Source organism: Galleria mellonella, unplaced genomic scaffold (assembly GCF_026898425.1).
Source record: "Galleria mellonella isolate WM207_F2 unplaced genomic scaffold, CSIRO_AGI_GalMel_v1 utg117, whole genome shotgun sequence".
Lineage (NCBI taxonomy): Eukaryota > Metazoa > Arthropoda > Insecta > Lepidoptera > Pyralidae > Galleria > Galleria mellonella.
The window spans coordinates 3,134,514-3,160,661 of record NW_026441980.1 but is presented as its reverse complement, the minus strand read 5'-3'; the positions used below and the strand labels follow the sequence as shown (position 1 = coordinate 3,160,661).

General features: G+C 35.4%; 1 protein-coding gene across 3 annotated transcripts; it reads right to left on the bottom strand.

The window, feature by feature from the left end:
* Positions 1-6,914: 6,914 nt before the first annotated feature.
* Positions 6,915-25,778, bottom strand: LOC113514739 (kinesin-like protein KIF18A). Of its 3 annotated transcripts, none has more exons than XM_052895267.1 (8): positions 24,996-25,778; positions 22,966-23,184; positions 20,601-20,806; positions 19,510-19,814; positions 17,095-17,276; positions 15,102-16,008; positions 14,119-14,232; positions 6,915-9,815 (listed from the first exon to the last, which is right to left on the bottom strand). In XM_052895267.1, the coding sequence occupies exons 1-8, from the start codon at positions 25,533-25,535 to the stop codon at positions 9,745-9,747; spliced, it is 2,544 nt and encodes an 847-aa protein (XP_052751227.1). In that variant the 5' UTR covers positions 25,536-25,778; the 3' UTR covers positions 6,915-9,744. The 3 variants fall into 3 exon arrangements, with proteins under 3 accessions (XP_052751227.1, XP_052751230.1, XP_052751226.1); XM_052895270.1 differs by having other exon boundaries at positions 6,915-9,812; XM_052895266.1 differs by having other exon boundaries at positions 6,915-9,866; positions 24,996-25,777.
* Between the last annotated feature and the right edge of the window lie 370 nt (positions 25,779-26,148).

The window sequence follows — 26,148 nt, the reverse complement described above, 5'->3', positions numbered from 1 at the left end:
ACATTACTAATGTAATTTCTTTACTGTAACTATCTGTCGTTCTTTTTTTTTATTATAGTCGCTATATATATTTATCTACATTTTTTTTATACAACTTAGAATGGCAAACAAGCTGATAGCCCACCTGATGGAAAGTGGTAACCGTCGCCTATAGACATGAGCAGTACCATGGACATAACAGAGTATACTGTTTCGCCCATAATACTCCCCATGCGTTGCCATTCCTGAGGACTCAGGTGTTATTCCTCTGTACCCTGTAAATTCACGCCATATCCTACCCTTCAAACCGAAACACAGCCATGCAAACGCAAGTGCTTCACGGTAGAAACACGAATGGGACAGAGGTACCCAAGCATTCGACTTTTGTACAAAGTCTCCCTCTGGTAATATATAATATTATAGTTTCCATCTTCTGGAATTTAATTTGCTCTTTATGTAGGTTAAATTGTGACTCAACCTTAAATGAGAAAGCCCAGAAAGGAAAAAAACTATAATGGTACCTAATTCTTAGCTTGTTTTCATTTGCAAGTTATATAAAAAAATTGTAGCTACTTCTAAGAATAATACTTGTATATACAATACATATTTTTTTCAATACATACCTAATTTATCAATTTTTCTAAATACAACAAAGCAACCTCATTTCTTGGAAATGATCCTTCAGAATGACCAAGGTCAAGGGCACTAGGATCAGATTGTGTTGTGAAATAGAAATAAGAAAACCATTGGACGTCAAAAACTAAACTCGGACATCTGGCATATAATTCAATTTGTTCATAACACATAGATTTATCGAACAGGAACGTCAATCCAATTCTTTCCAGTACACGCCTACAGCAAAGGGATAAATAGACAACTGTAGGTGTGTACATAACCCCCGCCTTATTTTTTATTCTCGAACAAAGAAACAGAGCGTCGGGAGTCGAGCGCTTGTTCGCGCCAGCGGGCGCCAGTCAAGCGCACTGACTTATCGACGAATGTATCTGTATTTATTTGCTTACCTTACGTAGGTACTGTGCCACTGAATTCGAACAATATTTGTGCCGTTCCCGGAATGATTCGTGCGGAAAATTCGACAATCATAAGATAGCGTGCCGCCGTAAATAGGTATATCTAGGTGTTTCGAGGTAGGAGACGACCGGTAAATAAATTATGTTTCGGGGCGTTGTTTAGTGGATAAAAAAATTGGCTGACGTAATTCACGTTCTACAACTAAACAATTGTTTTGTTTAGTCATTATTTTGAGACAAACTCATTGAAAAAAACGCGAACGCTCAACCTGTGGAATGAGCTCCCTGCTGAGGTTTTTCCTAGAGACTACAGTATGGGGTTCTTCGAAAAGGCTATATTAATGTTCCTTCAAGATCGACTACGCGCACATGATACCCCTAGTTTTGCGGGCGTCCACAGGCTACAGTGACCGTTTACCATCAGACGGGCTGTATACTTATTTATATAAGTAATAATAGAGTAATAATATATTTACAATTTGAAATCCTGCTCATTTCCACGATTATACACCATCAGCGTAAACGAGTGTTTTTTTATACAACTTATAATGGCAAACACACTACCGATGTTAGGCGCCATTTACACTCCTAAATATATATGGAAAAATATTTTTTTTATGCAACTTAGAATGGCAAACTAACGGCCCACCTGATGGAAAGTGATAACCATCGCCTTTAGTCATGAGTAGTACCATAGTCGTAACAGAGTATACTGTTTTATCAATGATACCCCCCATGCGTTGCCATTCCTGAGGACTCAAGTGTTATTCCTCTGTACCTTGTAAATTCACGCCATATCCCAATCTTCAAACCGAAACACAGCCATGCAAACATAACTGCTTCACGATAGAAACACGAATGGGACAGAGGTGGCCAAGCAAACAACTTTTGTACAGTCTCCCTCTGGTGTATCATTTCATATTTATCATCATCTGATGATAATATGAAATGATAATTCAGCATCAGCCATTAACCGTCCACTGCTGAAAATTGGCCTTCCCCCGCTAGAAAGTTTTGCCAGTAGTTGCCACGCTTGACAGGTGAGTTGGCAACAGCAGTCAATTTTTGGTAATGCTTTAAGAGGTACGCTATTGTCCGTCTCTTACAACACTCATGGAAAAGGAAGGTGTGGCCCATTCTATACTGGGACCACACGACAATTTATTTAATATTTATTAGTTTAAAAAAAATGTTTTCATAATGGTGAAAATGACATTCCAAACCACATTTCACCGAGCATATTATTAAAGTCAGCGTGATGAAGGCAAGCATACCACAGTCACTCGAATTAATATGATTTCTTGTCGGTGATTTTCATCACAGAATTAATCGAATCGAACTCACAACCTTTACGATTGATACCACTGAGCTACGACGCCTCTTAGATACTCATTATATCCGTCATTATTATTTGCAACTGGCAACAACGCGACCAACTTTCTCGGAAACGAACAAGTCATGTATGAATGTCGATAACTATTTATAAGGAAGTTAACCAGTCTAGTAAGCAGATATTTATGGTACACAAGCGTAGTTAAGGGGTAGAAGGGGCAGATGGGCCGTGCCCAACTCAGAAGTTTCTGATACCCACCATAGGATGTCAGCTAAGCATTCAGATATGTGCACACATGTCTTAGACTATATAATGTGTCTTTTAAGGTGCCAGGTCCTGATTGGAAAATAGTTTTACAATACACTAATGGTTAGGGGGGGAAAAGGAATGGTTGTAAAGGAGACTGAGAATCCCATTGCTAGCAATATACCCAACCAGGTCGACCTCCTCGCGGTTCTCCCTGGAACCTATCATGGTTAATTTCTGATGAATTAATCATGATGGGCTAACTGGCCTGTTTTCATTCTCATATATCACCCTTCACTGATGCTCCGCCAGCGTATTCCGTTAGCACGGGCGGAGTCACCATTTTATTTTTATCCTTCAAAAAAAACCCTCCTGCCACGGCTTGACAGCCATAGTTAGGTTTTGGTGATGTTTTAAGATGGACGTTGATGCCCCCCACTCGACCATTAACTTCTCTTAATCGGCTCTTACAACACCCACGGAAAAGGAAGGGGTGGCTCATTCTATGCCGGAATTGCTCGGCAAATTTATATTTTTATCTATAGGTGTCACATAATATTTACAACAAAAATGTATTAGTAACAGAACAGTTATAAGCAAGCGATTTTAATATAAAAATCAATATATATATATATATATATTCATATATATAATTACTAGCTGACTCGGCAAACGTTGTTTTACCATTTACATTATTTCGAGAACTCATCATCATCTTCTTACCCTTATCCCAATCATTTGGAGTCGGCGTAATATGATTTTATCCATATTACAAAAAGATTTGGTTTTTAGTTTTACGACCGGCCACCTGCCTGACGTCAACCCTCTTTGGGAATTATTTCGAGAACTATGCATGACAATTTCTCGTACTACAACTATTATATTCGATTGCCACTTTGCAACCCTATTGCGGCATATATTAAAATCGCGATTAAAAAACAGGGGTTGATCATAAAAGCGTGAAAATTTGAATTTGTATGTATTTTTCAATGCTAAATCATAACAAAATAAAAATAAAAAATTTAGCCAAAAAATTAAAAAAAAAATATTTAAGGGTGGGTCACCCTTATCATTGAGGGGTATGAAAAATAGATGTTGGCCTATTCTCAGACCTACCCGATATGCACACAAAATTTCATATAAATCGGTAAAGTCGTTACGGAGAAGTTTGGTTACAAACACCGCGACACGAGAATTTTATATATTAGATGACCGGCACTTTTACTTACAAATAAATTCTAAATGTCAAAAAAAAACGTTTAAATGATTGTCACTTCATTATATTTCAATGACTGAATGGACTATGATGGAATTTTATAGACAGATAAACCATATACTATATTAGGATACGTTATACCCTTATTTACGTAAACAAATCTAAGGCATAGACCTATGCAGCTTCTTTTCACAATTCTCTTCAATCTATTCATAAAATAAATTGAAAATTCTATCATTCACTCATTCAATTTCCTTTTAAACTCCGGCTTAATTAATATATAATTATTTTCGTATTTCCGTGCACGAAACTCGCAATTATAGCTTTGTTACAACGGATACTGTCATCCGACCGACTTTGTAAACAATGGTACCTATATAAGTAATTAGTTTTATGCAAATAAAGACCCGGATTAATTCGCGGACACCTACAGATTACCGTTTCCCTCTCAGACATTTCGAAATTGTAGATTGATTTTTCCTCAGAGAAATCACACAACAAACAAATTAGATTTGGTTGAACAACATACGCAAAATATCTACACTTTATCACCTACAACATCTAATTACCAATTTTCCAGTTAACTGGACGGTAAGACCGAATGATTGACCGATTTAATCAGCCCCAAGTGAATGAACGGTCCGAGCCCGCGATGGGAAGCCTGGAAAAAATTGATTGCGTTGAATCAATTCATTTGCGGTGCTGCGGGGAGTTTTTGTTGACACCTTGCCTTGGCCCTGTTTTTTATCACCTTTAGGGGACTCGATCCAAGCTTTGACGTCAATTTTAATTAACCTTATTGTCGGGTAATTTTTTCCCCTAACGGTATTAGGGGCCAGTAATTTCGTTTTGCGGTCATAATAAAAATTATTGGAAGACTGTTAGCATTGGCAGATTTGTTTGCTAAATTTTTAAAATTAAATTTCTCTAGGGATCTGTCAAGGTTTCTCGGCCACTAGGGAAATGAGAACTTACGCGTGAGAATGAATCAGAAGCCGTACAACGCTGTCTCGTTCAATCAGATGCATGGAGCAACGATGTTGTATCTATTGGTATATTCATTTGCTACGAGTTATTATCTAAAAGGACACGTCTTTAAGCGTTATGTCTAAAAAAATAGTACTATCAACATAATTATTTAATTCAGCTCATACCCTAGATTTTAAATTAGTTTAAAAAATTTCCTCCCGCAAACTCTTGCTGGAGAATTTTCTAGAAACTACTGCAGCATGGGGTTTTTCAAAGATGTTTGCCATTATTGCGATACTTATAAACAATAATAAATAAAGCGTTTACAATCAGACGGGCTGTATACTTGTAAACTTTGCAACCTTTATAGTATGAAAAAAAAATTTACATTATCTCACTCGCTCAGAAAACAACTAGAAATAAATATTCCGAAATAAAAAACGGCACACATAAACTATTATACTATAAAATTTATTTATTTTATTTATACATTTTAACAATGTATCAAATAAAAGGTATTGGAATAAAATAAAACGGCTAGTGTTTGTCAGTTGTACTGAAGTATGCTCATATATGCAAATAGGTATTAAAAATATAGTGTTCTCCAGCTTCCATTTTCAGCGCGCTTATATATTACATTTCTTTATTATTATATAAATTTAGATATAAATTATGGTCACTAACTAATACAGAGTGTATTAGATGACTGGTCGAGTTCAATTAACTCAATCTTCTCTGTACATTGTTAGTAGTATACATATCGTGATTATTTATGGTATGCACATCAGCTGAACGGTCGAACTCAAACACGGCATGTAACAGTCTCACTAATGAAATCCCGCTATCCGATTTTCCAACAAACTCTCATCTATTTAGAGAATCGGATTGAACACCGAGTAATGTAACTGATATGTATCTATGTTAATTGTGTTCTTTGCTCTCAAGTCTCTATGACTGAGCTACACTATGCTCTACAAATACTAACATAGATTAAGAATAGTAGTTGGGCATTCTCTATCTATGAATACCAATTAGAAAGCGTAAAAAGTAAACGCACTAACTCGTACGAAATTTTAATGATGCCCATTTTAGGCGCCATTTACACTCCTAAATATATACGATAAAATCTTTTTTTATGCAACTTAGAATGGCAAACTGACGGCCCACCTAATAAAAAGTGGTAACCGTCGCCTATAGACATAAGCAGTACTATGGACATAGTATACTATTTCGCACATGATACCCCCTATGCGTTGCCACTCCGGAGGACTCAGGTGTTATTCCTCTGTACCTTGTAAATTCACTGCCATATCCCACCCTTCAAAATGAAACACAGCCATACAAACAAGTATATCACGGTATAAACAGAGGTACCCAAGCAAACAACCTTTGTAAAAAGTCTCCCTCTGGTAAATGGTAAATGATATAATGTAGAATCTAAATAAAACACACGAATTAAAATAAATCAATTAAAATTATTCTTTAATCAAACTTGCACACGATCACAATAAAATATACAAAGTGAAACAATAGCGACATCTAAAAATACATCAGTCATATTAATTATAAAAGTCACAGTAATGTAAACTACTCTGTTGGATTACCTACCATAATAATATTAAAATAAGACCTTAATTCTATTGTACACAATTGATATATTACTTTTCATTTGCTATAAAAATTAGAACATCAATACCAGTACATTTGAAAGAAAAATTACACATACAAATTATACAAAACATAATTGTGCCATTTAAAAATTATATACTCGGTACATAATAATATTATATAATCTAGTGTTTTAATGTTATTAAATAAAAAAATCTTTGATCATTATTCTAATGTATTATAATTATAAAATTACCCTATACGAAAAGTTTTTATTAATGTCAATACCGATTTGGATAACATTTGGCACACAGATTCTATCCCGGATAAACTTTTCAACTTGAGTAATGCGGTCACATAAAAATATATAATTTAAAAATCACAAAAAGTAACACAAAAAATAATAGTAATATAATTGTCAATATTAGTATAAATTAAAACTATATCAAGGTACATTATTAAGGTACAGTCTAAAATTAACATAATATAGAATAGAATATAAATCCAAAAAAATTACACACTTTTATTAAAAAATATAAGAAAAACAAATGCATGTTTAATATACGTACATAGTTACTTAAATGTTAAAGCTAGCACATTCTAAAGTTTACTAAAGAAATACAATAAAACTAAGTAATAATAATTAATGCTTAACAAATTCTTTTATAGTACACATTATTCTAAAAACAATTAGTGGAAAGTTATTTTCTAAATAAAATTTGCTAAAAATAAAACATTTGTATTACTTTTAGCAATATTAAACCTAACCCGATATTTGTGTGCGCGTGCGTTCGTGCATGTACGTGTGTGTGTGTGTGTGTGTGTACGTACATATGCGTACGTGTGCATGTTGCGTGCCTGTGCATGTGTGTATGCATGTATAGGTATGTGACTGATCATAGAGCGGTAAATGAGCTTACATCCACTACAAGAAACCGTTACGTTTACAGTATACATTTAAAACTAACGATAAATCCTAATATGGGTTGCAGAAAAGCAGTTTTGTTACGTTACAATTTATCATTGCCGTTCGAGTAGTACTGCTAAATCGTAGCAATTTATCTTAGCGTGTCTGTGGTCGGCTTTGTACCTATATTCATTATTGCATTTTACTGTTCTATATATGTATGTATACAATTAGTCCTGACAGCAAGTTTGGTTGTAAATATTACAAATAAAGAAAATGTTTTCTATACCACTAAAACTAGGTCATAATTTATTTACCATATGAACGCTAATAAAAAGAATTATCTAAAAACTTAAATGTAACTGCGTCAACTGAAGATCCACTTTTTTGTCGAATAATTAAAAGAATCTTTAATTCCAAAAATAAAATAGTTATAAAATATGTATATTCCTATATATGTATTGGAAAAGATTGAACAAAACAGCATTTGATATGAGTCAAACATATTAAAGTGTTTCTAAATCAATAAATATACTTATTCTTGAACGACTATTGAATGTGTCAAATTTAAATTAAATACGCGAGTAGACTGCGTAAAAAAAAATTAATTATTCAATAGTAACAATTGTGATGCTAGTAAAGTTTCATACAACTAAAATACAAATTTGTGACCAGTAATATCCACTAACTGGGCTATTGCACTGCCGTGTGGTCCCGGCATAGAATAGGCCAACCCCTCCCTTTCCCATGGGTGTCGTAGAAGGCGACCAAGGGAACGTAACCATCGAGGGATGAGCAGCTGCGTCCCTGTTAAAATATCACCAAACCCAAACTGCGGATGCCAATCCGCCTGCCAAGCGTGGTAACTATTGGTTAAGCCTTTTCCCTTGAGGGGTTTTGCCAGTAGTTGCCACGCTTAGCAGACGGGTTGACTAACGCAGTTAGACTTTGGAGATGTTTTAAGAGGGACGCTGCTGCCCATCGCTCGCCCTCCCTTAGTCGATTCTTACGACACCCACGGAAAAGTCAGGGGTGGCCCATTCTATGCCGGGGCCACACGACGCTGGTATAATATGACGATGATACCCAGCAATGTTTTTAAAAAAAAAATTTTAGTACAACGCACCAACACTTCTAATTGTCATAACAAAAGAATAATCGTAAAATAACACGTTAAATAAGAAATTTTACCCTAGCTGCCTTCACATTTGCAAGTTTTACCCACATAAGTACACCTCGTAATTAAGTTACGATAAATTTACAAAAACTCTCGTAATTTATCATTATTCAATCGATCAATTAACTTACAACACTTAGCTAAGTAAGATACTTATTTATGTAAGTAAAACTTAGAGATATAAAGGAGATCTCACACTCGACTGGGTCTCTGGAATGGTCCACGTTATCCATAAATTTTCCTTTACGTGCGACTACTGGACTTAAAATGTCCAATGCATAAATTTTGTATTAGCTTGCGATGCTGCGTGATTTTAAAAAAAGTACAATTTTAGATACGTACTATTGGCATAACAGTTTTGGTGGTATAATGTCTAAAACTAGTAAACGTTAAGAAGCCTGATGTTAAGAAATTTAATATATATACAAACTCTTGTGTTTTTAAATATACATTTGATCAGATGCGAATTTAGCTCTACTTTGACATTTTTGTAACTATACAGGGTGTAAGGGGCAAATTGGCAAAATGTAAAACAGTGAATTTAGACCATTATTCTGAACTAAAAACTAGTGGAAAATCTTTCCGGAAAAATTCAAATTCTTTTCCTGTTTTATTCATTTAAAATCATGTAATCTACAATATGTCATAATATAAAGAAATAATATTATTTTATAGCGAAATACTATGAAAGATAAAAAAAAAAAACAAAAATGTAATATACATATTAATATACTACCGCGACGCGCGGAATCAGCTGTGTAAGGTCAACGCCACAAGGGTACGAAAATACCTACGAAGAAGCCCTAGTTGCTACTGCAGGTGTAGGGTAGGTACCACGCGTAGTGTGGATCGTAAAATTTCAAATACATTGCGCGGCGTTTAATATAAGAATCGTTAATTATATGGCTATGGTACATTTCTGATAGGAAAATGATCTAACCATTAATCTAAATCCGCTGTCTTCGTTTTAGCCAGCCTGTCCCTTATACCCTGTATACATATACAGACGAAAAATACATTTGGTGAACCATAAGTAGGTAATTTTTAACTGATTATACAGAAAACAGCCATCACTTATGGACATATCTAGTAATATGGCTATAGTCACATACATACATACACAATTAGCTCCAGTTATACATTTTGCAAATTACATATGCGATGAATTGGATGTTTTATTACAAATGTCGTTCTCAGGTTTGGCCGCATGTAGCATTTCTTAAATGTAGCTTGTCCACACCAACCTTGAGACGATCCGTCGTGACGACGCCGATGTGGTCACTTCCTGTGCTGCAAGGCAGCAGGCCTCGCGTACGGGTGCGCCTGTACCCGGTCGCGCGTCCTCACTGCTTTATAACCGACTGATCTTTCAGTGCCATTCGCCTTTGCACGATTCATGGCTGTTAGTGTGTTAGTGGACGTCACAGGGCACATGAAAGGCAATTGTTAGTGATTTAGAACGTAGAACATACAATGGGGTCGATACTGAAGCGCTATTTCTCCAAACCTCTAAAATTAAAATTTGATATCATATTGAAATATTTATTCTAAGGACCAGAGGGAGACTACAAAAGTCAATTGCTTGGGTACCTCTGTCCCATTCGTGTTTCTACCGTGAAGCAGTTGTGTTTGCATGGCTGTATTTCGGTTTGAAGGATGGGATATGGCGTGAATTTACAGGGTACAGAGAAATAACACCTGAGTCCTCAGGAATGGCAACGCATGGGGGGTATCATGGGCAAAACAGTATACTCTGTTATTTCCATGGTACTGCTTATGTCTATAGGCGAAGGTTACCACTTTCCATCAGGTGGGCCGTCAGCTTGTTTGCCATTCTAACTTGTATAAAAAAAACAATTTGAACTCAATTTCTAATAGATTTAAGTCAAAATTATTGTAAACAAGCTTCTTGTCCGCTACTTCATACGCGTAGATTTCCGAAGTAGGAAAACTAATTAAATAGACCCCTCCTAAATGGTGTATGAAGTTTCCACCAGATTCGAGTTAGAACAGGAACATAACTTTGAAAACTGCATGAAATCAGGTACAGTAGTTTTTACGTGAAGCCGGAACATACATACAGAGAGAAAACGCCTATAAAATATTGTTTTGGTCTCTATTAGTCTGATTAAGACGGTTCATATTAATTTTTATTATATTATATATTTCTAATGTAGACGTCGTCTAGTAAATTTTTTTATAATAGTATATAATTAAGTTTGGTCCCAGCATAGATTGGGCCAACACTTCCTTTCCCGTGGATGTTGTAAGAGGCGACTAGAGAACTTATTGATTATTAGAGATGCTCTCTTGAGACACCACCAAGGCCTAACTACGGTTGCCAACCCGCCTGCCAAACGTGTCAACCACTGGCAAAACCCCCCAATAAGGGGAGGTCTATGTTCAACAGTAGACAGTAAACGGCTGACATGATATGGCATGAGAAAATTAAGTTTATGGTGATCCATAAAACAAAAATTTCGCTAAACTATTTAGATATTAGGTTACAAGCGACAGTTTTAGAGAAATAGGACCTCAGAATCGACCACAATAATGATAAATAAATAAATAATAGTGGTAAAACAATCACACCAATTGCTTGATAGACATATTGAGTCGCCACCCAAAACGGTAAAGTGGGATTAAAAACTATACATCCTTATTGATGTTATAAATGTGAAAGTGAGTTTATTTGCTTACTTGCATACACCTAACTTCGTCCGCATGGCCGGGACAATGTTCACTGACCGAAACAAAAAATATGTCTATATCCTTCTCCGTGTATACTAAATTTTATATTGATTATTTAATCCGTTAATAAGTTTTAGAGTTAACAAACAAACATACTTTCACAATTATAACATTAGTAAGGATTACCTCTTATCGATTCCAAGTTTTAGCTTAAAATTTGACTTGGAAGAGAAAAGGACACTAGGCTATATTCTATACTGTGTAAGCGTATAAAGTCACAATTTTTTTTTATGCGTGAAAATGGAATGATAACCCCGCCTGCGTTAACGGGATACGCTGGCGGAGCACCAGTGAAGGGTGATAGATGAGAATGAAAACAGGCCGGTTAGCCCATCATGACGAATTCAACAGGAATTAACCATGGTAGTTTCCAGGTGGAACCGCGAGGAGATCGACCTGGTTGGGTATATTGCTAGCAATGGGATTCTTAGTCTCTATTACTAACGATCCCTTTCCCCCCTAAAGTCAAAAGTTAGGTACAGATACTATACACCTTACGATTTATTCATGAAAATATAATAGGTATTTTAAAGACTAGCATTCTGTCCCAACTTCGCACAGGTAGATAGATAGAATGATAAATTAGTATTTTATATTAGCTTTAATACGCAAATTTTTGATATTATGCATTCCATTATTGTAATTTTTGAAGTTTTTGATTCGGTTATATTTTTCTTAACTCAGTTTTAAACCAGTTTAGAAAATTATCGTTTTATTTAAAGAGATATATACTAAACATTAGTATTTTTATGGGATATCCGTTAGTATGTCGACCAAATAGGTGACGTGCTGAAGAAGGGCCAAATTAAAAGTACCCGTAACCGGCGAGCGTGTATGACAAGATTGATGAATGTGGAAGGAGCGAAAGAGGTTTGTTTGAATCGAAGCATTTGGCGTTCCATTGTTTCTGCCTACCCTAATGGGAGACAGGCGTGACAGATATGTATGTATGTATGTATCCGTTAGTAACTAACGGACTGGTCTCATAGAAATAACATAACTGATTTTGCCACATTTGTAGTAGGTTTTTTTGGAACACTATTTATTATATATTGAGATAGTACGTATGAAATAGAGGATAACAGATACGAATCGTATAAAACTGTTTTAAGCTCGTAAACTAAACTACATATCGTAACCACAGTATTATGATAATATTTGTTTAGTTAATTAAGTTGACCCAACGTTATAACGGGCGTGTTTATCGGTAAATTATTTATTAGTTAAAAATGGAACACCCTCATTAGTTCAGTGGTTAACATCCTGTTGTATATCGGTGAGATATAGGTTGCCACTATTCACGGTCGAAGCCGAGATGAAGCGGAGGCGAAATAAAAACCTCTTCTTTTTGAAGTCGGTTGTAAATCCCATATCAATATGTGTGAACATACACATAATTTTCTTGTGACATTCATATATATCTTGATAAACTGTAATTATTTCAGATTTTTCGCTTTACAAACTATGGAGATAAGGAGGAGAATGATTTTTTTCTTACATTCTCGATTTTAAGACAAAAAGTACAAATCATAAAAATAAATAAAATCCAGTTTTAAAATGTACAAATGAATCCCTTTTTCGTATGATACCACTTGGACTAACAGGTCAATTTTGAAATTTGGAATATCCCTTCTGGACCTCATATAAATGTATACCCCATATATCTGGCAAAGATTTTTTTTTTTTTTATTATTTCTTCTACATATGTGTGAACCAACAATACGTAAAATCATTGCAAACTTCAAATCGATTAAAACATCTTCGTAAAACATTAGTTAAGAAAGTAAATCAGTCCTAGGTAGTTAGGTCAGGTAGGGCGAATTAGGAAACAAACTTCACTAAATTGGCTCGATTTCTGAGGTTGAGTTATACCGAGCCGTCGACAAATGTCCCGCAATCTTGCTCTCTATTGGAACAACGACTAATATCTGAACTAAAGAGCTCGACAACTGTTCGTCTTAGGAGTGGATAGAATCAAGCAAACGGTGTTATTGTCGGTGGAGAAAAATAACCTTGAAACGAAAGCAACACGTTAGTGTTGCTTTCGTTTCAAGGTTATTTTCGGTTAACTACAAATACCTCTTAACTGACATGTACAAAATATCATTACATATTTTGTTAAATACAGTGTTTTCATTTAGTACCTACAATCTGCACCTTAGAGCTGTAGATTTTTTTCTATCCTTCCTATCTTTTCTAATTTACATAATTTTTAATTCAATGTTATTGCTGTAAAATGTTGTAAAATCTTTATTGTAGATAATTTACATTACATAAAGGATACAGCTAGCATGGAATAAATTTACAATTTTGTCTATGTTACTTAGGAGCTATTAGTTATTAACCGTAGATAAACGAGTTAAATAAAACATGGACACACAGAAACTAACTATAGACAACACAAACATATATTAGAATTAACGAAAAACCCACTTTACCATATGTACTGTGTAAAATTGTTTAGATAGATAGATACTTTATTCTTCTCTTCAAAAGATTACAATAGTTATTTTATTATAAATACAAACAATTACAAAATCACAGTGAGAAAACAATGGGCGGCCTTCTACCTACAAAGGATCCCTTCCAGACAACCTTTGGATGTAGATAAGTAATTATAAAGAGTTTAATCGGAGACACGATGATGATTGAAAAATTGTAATTAATAAACCTTAATTACTTATGGTATAAACAAGAAGTTATAACAAAAAAATGACACTACCGCCCTAATAAAAAAAAATATTCCTTTTTAATAATGGCGCCATACAGCCGCTATGTTTAAAATAAATTGAAAAAAAATATATAGCCTTACCTAATAAGCCTAATTTTAACGATACCCCATTCATATACATGAAAATATTATAATTGTTTTTTTGGACAATAATGATAATTTTTAATTACCTTGTATGTTTCTCTGCAGCGGTGTACCGTCGCGTGCAAGACTGGAGCCGAAACCGGCAGTGGGCGGCCGACGGAACGGCAGTGCTCTGCCCACCACTGGCTTCACTATCTTGGCTGTTGGAGAAGACAATGCGTTTACACTTATATAAATAACTCCTAAGTTCTTCAAAAAGGGCGTATTAAAGTTTCTTCAGAGTCCGCAACGCTTACACGCCTGGTGTTGCAGACGTTGAGTTACAGTGACCGTTTACCATCAGATGGGCTGTATACTTGTTTGCCAAATATGTGGCAGGTCCAAATTAGGAAGGCTTATTCTATGAATACCTGATAACTAATAGATATAAACTTTTCAATCATCATCATCATATCAGCCTTTAATTGTCCACTGCTGAACATAACCATTCCCCTTGGGAGTTTTGCCAGTAGCTGCCAAGCTTGGCAGGCAGATTGGCAACAGCAGTTAGGCTTTTGAGGATGTTTTAAGAGAGACTGCCCATCCCTTGCCCTCCCTTAATCCTCTATGGCACTCACGGGAAAGGAAGAGGCGGCCTGCTCTATGCCGGGACTACAGGGCCAGATTTTTAATACATACATATTATACATAGTAATTAAAGATTGAGTTCCACAAAAAAATTACTTCAACTGTGACAAAACGAATTATTTTGCTCTAAAAACTAAACTACTGAACTTTAATAAAAATTTCTATGCGATCTATCTATAAGTCCTTTCAATTAAAAAAAAGAATTTTCCAAATCATATACAAATCACATAAAAAAAATAAAACAGAATTGAGAAACTACTTTCTTTTGAAGTCCGTTGTAAAATACCCTGACCCCCGATGAATATGTCTTACTTTTTTAGTAAGACAAAACTAAAAAATAGAAATATATTTGATGTGCGGGGATCGAACATACAACCTTTGGAAGGTAAAACACTGTGAGAAACCATTATATCAACGAAATCATCATCGTAAATTGACTTACCCTTGTCATTAAAAGTCACAGTCCTCTGGATTGTGTTTGTCCGATCGATGAGTCCTCTTTTCACTGGTTCCACCTTCTCAGGTTTAACAGGCTTATGGGCCGGCTCTACCTTGCCACCCAGGACAAATGTCGAATTCAAGTCCTTGGGGTCAATAAAATTCTCCACCTCAGGCGCAATTCCGTATTCCCTTTTAACTTTCTTAGCGGAATTTAAATTTCTCGTCGTGTCCAAACTTTCAAAGGAATCGTTAATAATTATAGTTTCATTATTAGCCAGCTTTATAGGGGTACCCTTTCGTTTGGTCGCACATAATCGTACCGGTTCCCGGTTCTCAACGTCGGTCAAATCTTCGCTGTCCGTCACTACGTCTATGGTCCCATTTACGTCATCGTGATTAGGATAATTATACTCTAGAGTTGTCGATGGTTTGTCTAAATTTAAATTTGATATGAATTTGAAATGAGAATCGCCTTCTATCTCTGTATCCGACCACGAGATGCCTTTGGCCTGCTTCGCTTTCTTCATAATCTCTAAATACTCCGCAGTTAATGCTGGCGGTGCCTTATCGTACCCTTTCAATGTCAAATATAATTTCTTTAGCATACTGGGCATTTCGCTCATGTATTCCGTGAATGTGTTTATCTCTTCGTTCTCTATACATAATAACTTGTATCTCATGTCGTCTCTAGCCTTCACTTCTCTGAGTTCACTTTGCATCCTTATTTTTTCTATGAAATCACTCAATTCTGGACATTCTGAGAGCGCTTGGCTGCACAGTCGATCCAGTTTCTGCCTATGCTCGTCCCAATTGTTCCAAGCCACTAAAACTTTTGAATCGAGATGGGCAGACTGCTTCATATAATTCTCAGCGGCGCGCTCTTGCCGCGGAATATCTTCGCTGCACATCTAACAGTAAAAAAATATTATTAAAAAATTACATACATTTATTATTTATTGAATTCTGTAAATTTCATAATTGTGCAATGATCCAAGTTCATCAAAATAAATTATTATTATTACGTATAAAAGAGCTGTGTTGCCGACTATTGTCCAAAGATTTTAAAAGGCATAAATTGTCAATGTATATATAACTACTTAAATATTTTTTAACCGACAAAAAGTACGCTGAAAATTGTCCTTATGTGGCCTTTACCCTTTAATCGCTTTTTACGACATGTACAAGAAAAGAAGGGGCTAGCGATATGTATTCCTTAACTACACGGCACAATAGAAAATATACAGAAAGTAAAATGTAAAAATAGAAATTACGAATATAGGCATGCGATTGAATAAAGAGATTAACAATAAAAATGTAGGTAAAGAGGAAACGTCGCGGTCATGTCTGTGTGGCCAATTCAATAGGAAGAGGTGAAATTTCTATGTACAATTTAATTAACCTACTTGATGAAAGGAAGTAATAATGTTTACAAGTGGATAATGAGATGGTGCGGTGGTGTGGTGTAGTGTGGTGTGGTGGCGTGGTGGCGTGGTGGCGTGGTGGCGTGGTGGTGTGGTGGTGTGGTGGTGTGGTGGCGTGGTGGCATAGTGGCGTGGTGGCGTGATGGTGTGTTGGCGTGGTAACGTGGTGGCGTGGTGGCGTGGTGGCGTGGTGGCGTGGTGGTGTGGTGGTGTGGTGGTGTGGTGGCGTGGTGGCATAGTGGCGTGGTGGCGTGATGGTGTGTTGGCGTGGTAACGTGGTGACGTGGTGTAGTGTGGTGGTGTGGTGGTGTGGTGGTGTGGTTGTGTGGTGGTGTGGTAGCGTGGTGACGTGATGGCTTGGTGGCGTGGTGACGTAGTGGTGTGGTTGAGTAGTGGTGTGATGGTGTGGTGTGTTGGTGTGGTGTGGTGTGGTGTGGTGTGGTGTGGTGTGGTGTGGTGTGGTGTGGTGTGGTGTGGTGTAAGTTTGGTGTAGTGTGGTAGTGTGGTGTGGTGCGGTGGTGGTGTGGTGCGGTGGTGGTGTGGTGGTGTGGTGCGGTGCGGTGGCGGCGGCACCTGGTCGAGCACGTCGCAGGAGGAGCGGTGCGCGAGGCGCGCGGCGTGGTCGCGGGCGCGCGCGCGCAGGCGGCGGCGCAGCGCCAGCACGCGCTGGCGGCCGAGCAGCGCCAGCACACCCGCCTGCGCCGCGCCGTGCGACGCCTCCGCCTCCGCCACGCGCCGCCGCCACTCCAGCCGCACTGTGTACAACGCCACATACCAATTACTACACATACATGTTATTATTTAACATAAGTTACCGGTTTAACTTGCGAGTAACTAGGTCGAGAAAGTTCAACTAGTTTCGGAACCATTAGGAACCCTTAATCGTGAGCGGCTGTGACGAGGGCGCGAATCTGACTGCTCGCACTATCTCAACTTAATTACGCTTAAGTTAAATTGGTTATTACATTAATACGAATGCTTACGAATTTATTTTTAACAATTATATGAAAATTGTTACTATATCTATTTATTATTATTTAGTTAAATTATTGTTTATCACCACAATGATATCACATGTGACAGAATTTAACAAATAAACGATAATATTTTTAACATGGAAATTAATGCTACATCTAATTCACTTTTACTTAGTGAAATTGTTTATCATCACAACGATGTCACCTGTGACATTAAGCAGTTTTCACTCCAAATGACGTAATGTCGCACTCAGTACTGCTTGCTATTAAAATGAAATATAAATTATAATTTTTATAGTAAGAACGAGCAAATAGAGACTGTAGTACAGGGCGCTGAAGTTTTTATTCGCTCGCTTGTTACAACCCAGCCGGCCATCTACTGCATTTTTATTTCACTACCAACCGAGCACAAGCAATGACTTACAAATAAATCTTAATACAGCAACTATCTGTGATTTCATTAAAAACTATTTGTAACAGTCTAAATTAAGCGACGTAACTACTGTGACGTATGATTTCATATATAACATGAGATTTGTTAATAATTATAGAATCTCTCACTGCCAATTTTTATCAGAAGCTCCAGTAGTTTAATAGCGAAAACACATAAAGAAAGACCCGGATTTACACTCAATAACTTTAATAAGAACTGCTTGACTATAGATTGCCAGAGGGAGACTTTGTACAAAAGTCGATTGCTTGGGTACCTCTGTCCGATTCGTGTTTCAACCGTGAAGCAGTTGTGTATACTACAATACAATTAATAAAAATTAAATAAATAACTGTATGGTTCCAGCATATAATAAGCCACCCTTTCCTTTCCCGTGGGTGTCACAAGAGACGACTAAGGTAGCTTATAGTGGGCAGCAGCATCCCTCTCAAAACATCACCCAAGCCTAACTGTGGTTGCCAATCTGCCTGCCAAGCGTGGCAACTACTGGCAAAACTCCCCCAATAGGAGGAAGGCCTATGTTCAGCAGAGAATGTTTAACGGCTGATATGATGATGATGAACATAAATTTATAAACAATATTTCTTGATTGAAACCTTGCAAATATTTTTAATTTTATTATTGAAATTTAGACGGACGTGCCATGTTATCTTAGACAATCTATACCAATGCTCTATGTCACACCCACCTAACCGGATATCATAAGGTTTAATTAAATCGCGTCCCATATGAGCCGCAATCATTACGAACATCAGAATTCAGACTAAACTAACCAAACTCTTATACGAATTATGAACGTGGATGCGATACACGCGAGGCGTGACTGGTTCAAACTTTAATACTATTAGGTTTAATTAAACCGAAATCAGAATTCGTGGAAGTCGCTCGCTCGTTGCGACGTCATAATTATAGATCTTGTCGTTGCCTTAAGATTCTGTCTGTTTCAACACAACTTAATGAAAATGTAAATAAACGTGTAATTGACTTGACCTACTGATTTCCTGTAGGACAAATCAAAAATTTATTAATTGATTAAACATATTAATTTATTGCTAATTTCAATTATAGTAGTTTTTCTTTAATAATTGCAACAAAACATTTTCATTATCAAATCAGCTTTTATCTATCCACTGCTGAACGTAAGCCTCCCCAAGGGGAGAAACTTGCCAGTAGTTGCCACGCTTGGCAGGCAGATAGAACTTAGAACGGCAAACAAGCTGACGTCCCACCTGATGGAAAGTGGTAACTGTCGCCTATAGACATGAGCAGTACCATGGCCATAACAGAGTATACTGTTTCGACCATAATACCCCCCAAGCATTGCCATTCCTGAGGACTCAGATGTTATTCCTCTGTACCCCGTAAATTCACGCCTTATCCCACCCTTCACACCGAAACACAGTCATGCAAACACAACTGCTTGACGGTAGAAATACGAATGAAACAGAGGTACCTAAGCAATCGACTTTTGTACAGTCTCCCTCCCTCGCCCCTCTCACCAACATTCTTGCAAAAGAATTTCATTTCATCATCTATAGGCATATATTTCAATGAACTAACCTTTTTCTTTCGTCGTATCCGGCTCCCGAACCACCTGTTTAACGCTAGACAGCGACAGCTTCGCCTCCAATTCCTTCACCTTCTTCTTGAGTTCTTCATTGATCTTCACGTACTGCGACAACCTCATGTCTCCGTCTACTATATTCTTCTTTATGCTCAACTGTATCTTGTTCGCCCTGGCCGCGTATTTGAGTGTGTTGTAGGTGTCTTCGTAGCTGATGTGTGCAGGTGAGACATTAGCTATCATTACCGTCTTGCAGTTCCCACCGAGACTGTCTTTCAGGAGCCGAGTAAGTTTCGAGTCTCTGTAATAAAAATTTTAAATTTGCACTCATAAAAATATCTCAGACGTAAAAAAATAATACGGTAACAAAACGATACCCCCTTTTTTCAAAACGGAGCAAACTTTTTTTTGCTATTAAATTGCAAATGAAAATATTAAAAACACGTATATCAAGAAAAGATAATAAAAAAAAGCGAAAAACGCGAACCCCACTGTGCGGAACTGCCTAGTGCCCACCGCAGGATCCGAGCAAAGATTTGCAAAAACACATCTAGGAGTACATATTGTGCCTTTTTTAGAGCGAGTCTCCTTCCACCACCTTCCTGAAAAATGATCTTAAATATGCCAATGGGAATACCTTAAGCAGGTAAAACTGTAAAATATCATAAATTTTCTCGTGATAAGGAAACAAACAAATTGGCATTCATTTAGACGCTTAATATTTTCAACTAACTTCAGAGACAAGGAGGTACAATTCGGTTGTATTTTTTTTAATTTATTTATTTATACTTTTGCAAAATAAAAATATGTCTACAGAACGGACTTCATGCCTGATGGCATTCTCCACCAGTCAACCGTTACGCTAAACAGAAAAAAAATATTACCTCATAACTCTGTCAATTATAAACAGATTCGAAAAATTCTTTTTTTTATATAAAAGGATGAAATATCTTACAAATTGGTCCCACAGAAATTTTATCAAACTCAATCCAATAGTTTACGTTTTTAAATCAAAATTACTGATGTTGTCACAATTGATGTTTATTTTTTTTTTAACACAATTTTAGATTTTATTTTTAACCCTCACCTGTAAGGTATGTAGCTACTGCCATCTGCCAGCTTATTAATGCAATTGCCTAGCGACAACAAGCTCTTATTGATGTTGGCTCCCTCCTTGAATCGTTCGCCAACGCAGCCGGTCGCAGACGCCCGCTCGCTGCCAGCTAGGTCTATCATAGACAACTTGACGAGACGTAGTTGACTGCTTGTCTTGTAACGCATCTTCACGTATACCTGCACGAATAATAATCAATCGAACATTGAATAACCATAGTGATTATGTCTCTACAAAATACCAAAATTCAAAAGCTGGTCGACAAAAAGCCCATTGCTATATAAAATCTTCAAAAACTACATTAAATTGAATTAAATTATATATATTCGGTTTAAAGGGTGAAATATGGCAGTGAATTTACAGGGTACAGAGGAATAATACCCGAGTGCTCAGGAATGGTGACGCATGGGGGGGAGGGTATCATGGACCATGTCCATGGTACTGCTCATGTCTATAGGCGACGGTTACCACTTTCCATCAGGTGGGCCGTCAGCTTGCTTGCCATTCTAAGTTGCATAAAAAAAAAGTAGCCCATATCATTTTCCATCGCAAATAGTATGTGTATACCAAAATTTCATAGCGATTAATTAAGCCCTATAAACGTTATAAAGTAAAAAAAAAAATAATGCAAACAAACTCATTTTCACCTTTATAATATTAAAAAAAAATATATGGATAACGTGCAGTTAAAATTTTATTACATTAATGAGATTCTCTTATTGACAATTTTCTAAATATAAAAATAGACTACACAAGCGAAAGCGCGACCAGAAAGCGAGTTCAATATAATCTGTGCTGGCTTTGGGAGGAAGAAAACGGTGATAGCCCGGGGCGTGAAAGCAATGGGGGCGGAGTGCTGCTTTAAATAATTATAACCGCTGTTGTCTATTGAAATAAAGACGTGCCGCTATCTATAAGATATGGCGGCCCCTGATTATATCCCTAAATAAACAATCAACCCTTATTAAAGTCCGCAAGATACAGGTCTGACCTAGTTTGAGGACTAATGATAATGCAGAGTCTTCATAATGTAACTTGATATAAGTTCTGCTTGAAGTGACTCTTATTCTGTTGTCTCTGTTATTTCTTATTGGCAATAAACACATTTAGATTTTTTTTATTACCCCTTATTTTTTATATAATCCTAAATCTTTTGGTGAATTAAGAATAATTTCAATTTTTTTTTTTACTAAATATTCTTTTTCTCTGTTTATTTGTCTTTTTTTCTCAATGTCCTTTATAATAAAAGGTTGTCTGGAAGAAATTGCTTAGCGATAAAGCCGTCTTTTGTATCACAACTCATTAAAATTAACTTTATTTATTATTTTTATTATCAGTGCAATAAAATTTTAATAAATAATTACTAGCTGACTAAGCAAATGAGACTATGTTAATTGAAAGTTTTTAATTTACATCTAGGAACTATTTGGATGGAAAAAAGAAAAAATGCTTAATAAAAAATTTTTACATTTTCCTGGACATTTTTTTCCTATTTTTCTCTTTATAAGAACTTTTTTCTAACCTAAGCAAATATTTGAAAAACCAATTAGACGAAATGATTCAACTATTCCCGAGTTTAGCATTTGGCAACATTTAGCAATTCATTTTTATTAATAGAAGAAAATAAATTAATTGTTATCTATATATGAATTGCCTGAATTAATTCATAACATATAGATTTTTATATTGTCATAATTGTAAAATTTTTATATAAAAAAATTACATAAATATACTTAAATAGTCAATAAACTTACAAAACAGTTATTAATGTAAAATCTTAGTAAAAAATAATTTATTATAAAATTAAAAATTTAGAAAAAGTATATACAACTAAAAAAGAGGGAAAAATTATCAGATAGGGGATATAAATAAATCATAATTCAAGCCTCAAGTCAAGATTCAAGCCAAGCTTTTTAAAAGTGGAAAATAAAAAAAATAAACATCCCAAAACCAAATAAGTAGTGTAAATTAATGATAATTACCTGGACATTTAAATGCTATTAAATTCACAATTTTTTTTTTAAACCCAATAAAAACTTTTTCAAAAAATATAACAAACACCTTTATTCATAAAAATTAAAATCTACAAATCTATTTTAACTATTGGAATGTCACTTTCTTTCAAATTGAGAATTCAGTGCAAAAGACAAAACACTTCAAAAACTAAAATAACTTACAGCTTAATATTAAAACATTATTTTCAAAATCTTCATTCATTCTTGATATATTATTTATTAACTGGATAATAAGACTTAAATAATATAATTAAATTATAATTTAATATTTAATGGACCAAAAAGTCTGAAATAAAAATTATTATTATTATTATTAAAAATACCTGAAATACAGCATGGCTCCTAGAACTCTCAGCATTAGCATCTGTGGGATGCTGTGTCCTATTCTTATTGCCATTTTCCAGCATGTTAAGAAGTTCTCTTGCTGTCTTGATGTTGTTAAGTGTGAGACCAGCAACCATTACCCCATATTTTGAGTCCTCTCTCAGTTGTAATGGTGTGTTTGACGGTTTCAATAGATCATATACATTTTCATTATATACCTGCAAAATATTCAAGATTATTTAAAGCATATATAAAATATGGCTGTGTGGTTCCAGCATAGAATAAACCACCCCTTACTTCTCATGGGTGTCATAAGAACCAACTAAGGGAGAGCAAGGGATGAGCAGTAACATTCCTCTTAAAACAACTCTAAAGCCTGACTGTTTGACTGTGTTGACTAATCTGCCTGCCAAGCGTAGGAACTACTGGCAACCCCCCCCCCCCCCCCCCCCCCAAGACCCAAAGAGACAGGCTTGTATTCTGCAGTGGACAGTTAAAGGCTGATATGAAGATGATAGAAAATATATAAATATTACAAATTAATTAGACCCTGTACAAAACACAAACAAACATAAATTTTGTGTCCTTAATTGCACATTTCATACTTTAAATATCTTTAATATATTTGTTAGCACACTAGGTTTATAACATTGATTTGGTTTTTGCTGTCATAATGTTATAATTATTTTTAATGAATAAATAAATAACATAACATCAATAACATGATTATAGCCTGATTCCTTATAACTCAAGTTTGAGGATCAGGTGATTGGTTTGATTATGTTACACTTATTATTTATTTACAAACATTTATTTGTTTATTTTATTTACTGACAAACAGTATACAAACATATTTATCTTTTAATAATAATAAATTACATAAAACTTGCATTACATATGGAAACTAAAACTATCAAATATGTAATAAATTTATTTTGAACTAAAAGATACAAATTATTAATTAACTTTTGTTTAAGAATAATCTAAACTGACTTTTTAAGGAAGTAAATTTTTTTTTTTTTTAATTTTAAACAGAGTTCCTACTGTCCACTTTTCTGCTGTGTATCAGCAATGTAATAGTCTTACTACTGTTAAATGAGATAAAAATCTATCTACAACCAAGCATTTAAATTTCACTCAAATTCATTCAGCTATTTATACATGATTTAAAAATAAACATCTTCAAAACTATCAAAACTTAAATATTATAAATGTAAAAGTTCATAATAAATAGGTTTTACCTGTGACATTGTCCTAGAACTGGGATATGTTTACTTACTTAGATAAAAAGTTGCCTATATCTTTTTCCATCACATATAGTAAATTTTTTTTTTTATACAACTTAGAATGGCCAAGCTGAGGATGGAAAGTATGTTTGAGCAGTACCATGGATATACAAAAATGATACCCCCATGTGTTGCCATTCCTGATATTCCTCTTTTTCACACCATATCCAAAACACAGCCATATAAACACATATACAGTATATGTACAAAGTCTCCCTCTGGTAAATGTATACCAAATTTCTTAATAATTGGTTAAGCCGTTAAGGCGCTATAAAATATAACAAACAAACAAACTTACTTTAACATTTATAAAACTAGTAAGAATTACATATTTGAATTCTTCCTTCTCTGTGGGAGCCATAATAGGCAACTAAGAAAACTTAATGGTTGAGGGATGGGCTGCAACGTGGCTCTTGAAACATACCCAAAGATTAACTGCAGATGCCAACCCACCTGCTAAGCATGGCAACTACTAGCAAAACCCCTTTATAGAGAAACCAATGTTCAACAGTGGACAGATAACGGTTACTACAATGATGATATTTGGATGATTAAAAAACTTAATAACTGAATAAATTTGAATTTAATACCTTAGATAGATTAACATTAGGTAACTTTTACAAGGTCACAAAATATAGTGAATACTCTTAAGGGCTACTCCTACTGAATAATATTAACGATATGTTACTGTAATCATAATAAAAAAAATATTTATAATAAAATTTTAAATAAATAAAACTTACTTCAATATAAGAGACACCTATATCAAACTCTCTATCTTTTTCATATGAATTAATTATGTAAAAAAGATGCTCCATCGTCAAGTATGTTATTCCAGGATGCTCACTGTTGCCAATCATGGTGAAGGTTTTCCCTGCTCCAGTTGCTCCATAGACGAAAACAGAACAGTTGTAACCCTCCATCAGTGCGGATAGCATATCCTTTGTGGTAGTTTCAAACACATCCCTATTTGTTGCACTCTGACTACAAACATTATCAAATACAAACTTTAACTCTTTGTTAGCACGCTTTAAAAAATTCTTATTCGGCTGCTGGACGCCCTGGTAGAAAAATGGCCTCATTTCCTCCTTAGGATCGAAGACCAGCATCTTATCATCAACAACATCCACCACGATGCGACTGTTCTGTTCGAGCTCCTTCTCATTCAGTGGTCGCACTCTCACCACAACTTTTATATTCGCTGCCATATTCTGCGTGGAACCACTCTTCGAAGGCACAATTCCCCCAACCCTCCGATCTCGCTCGCGCTCTATTTTCACCATTTTCAACGACGCTGCACAAAATTAGTATCATAGAACGAAAAGCACTTGTCCTCTTCAAAACTCAAAGAAATTTGTAGTACAAATACGTTATAACGGTTTCTCAGTGTCACATTCGTAATATTAGTCACGGTATTTGTGGTAATTAATTAAAATTGCCACAATCAAATTGTAAACAGTAAATCGCAGTTTGAAATTTGTATTCGTAACCGTCACTGCGACCCGTCAAATTTTGAAATGACAGCAACGTGACGCGTGCATGAGACAGCGCCAGCCAGCCAGCGCCTAGCGTCGTTACGACGTTTCGTTACACCATGGTAAATGTACAATTAAATAAAATTATTAAATGAATTATTTATGAGGTAGTTAGTTATTTAATATTAATTATTACCCCTCCCCCTTCTGCGAGAAGCCTATTTTAGTGGACAGTTAATGGCTACTACTATGCTAACTAGTTATATATACTGTACTTTAACCTTGTTTAAACTTAATAATTTATAAATGATATATTGATATCATTGTTATTGTAAAAGAAAATACATGGTAACAAGTAATACTAAATTTAAATAGATAATTCACGTAAGTAAGTATAAGCTTTATTATCTTTTTTGAAATC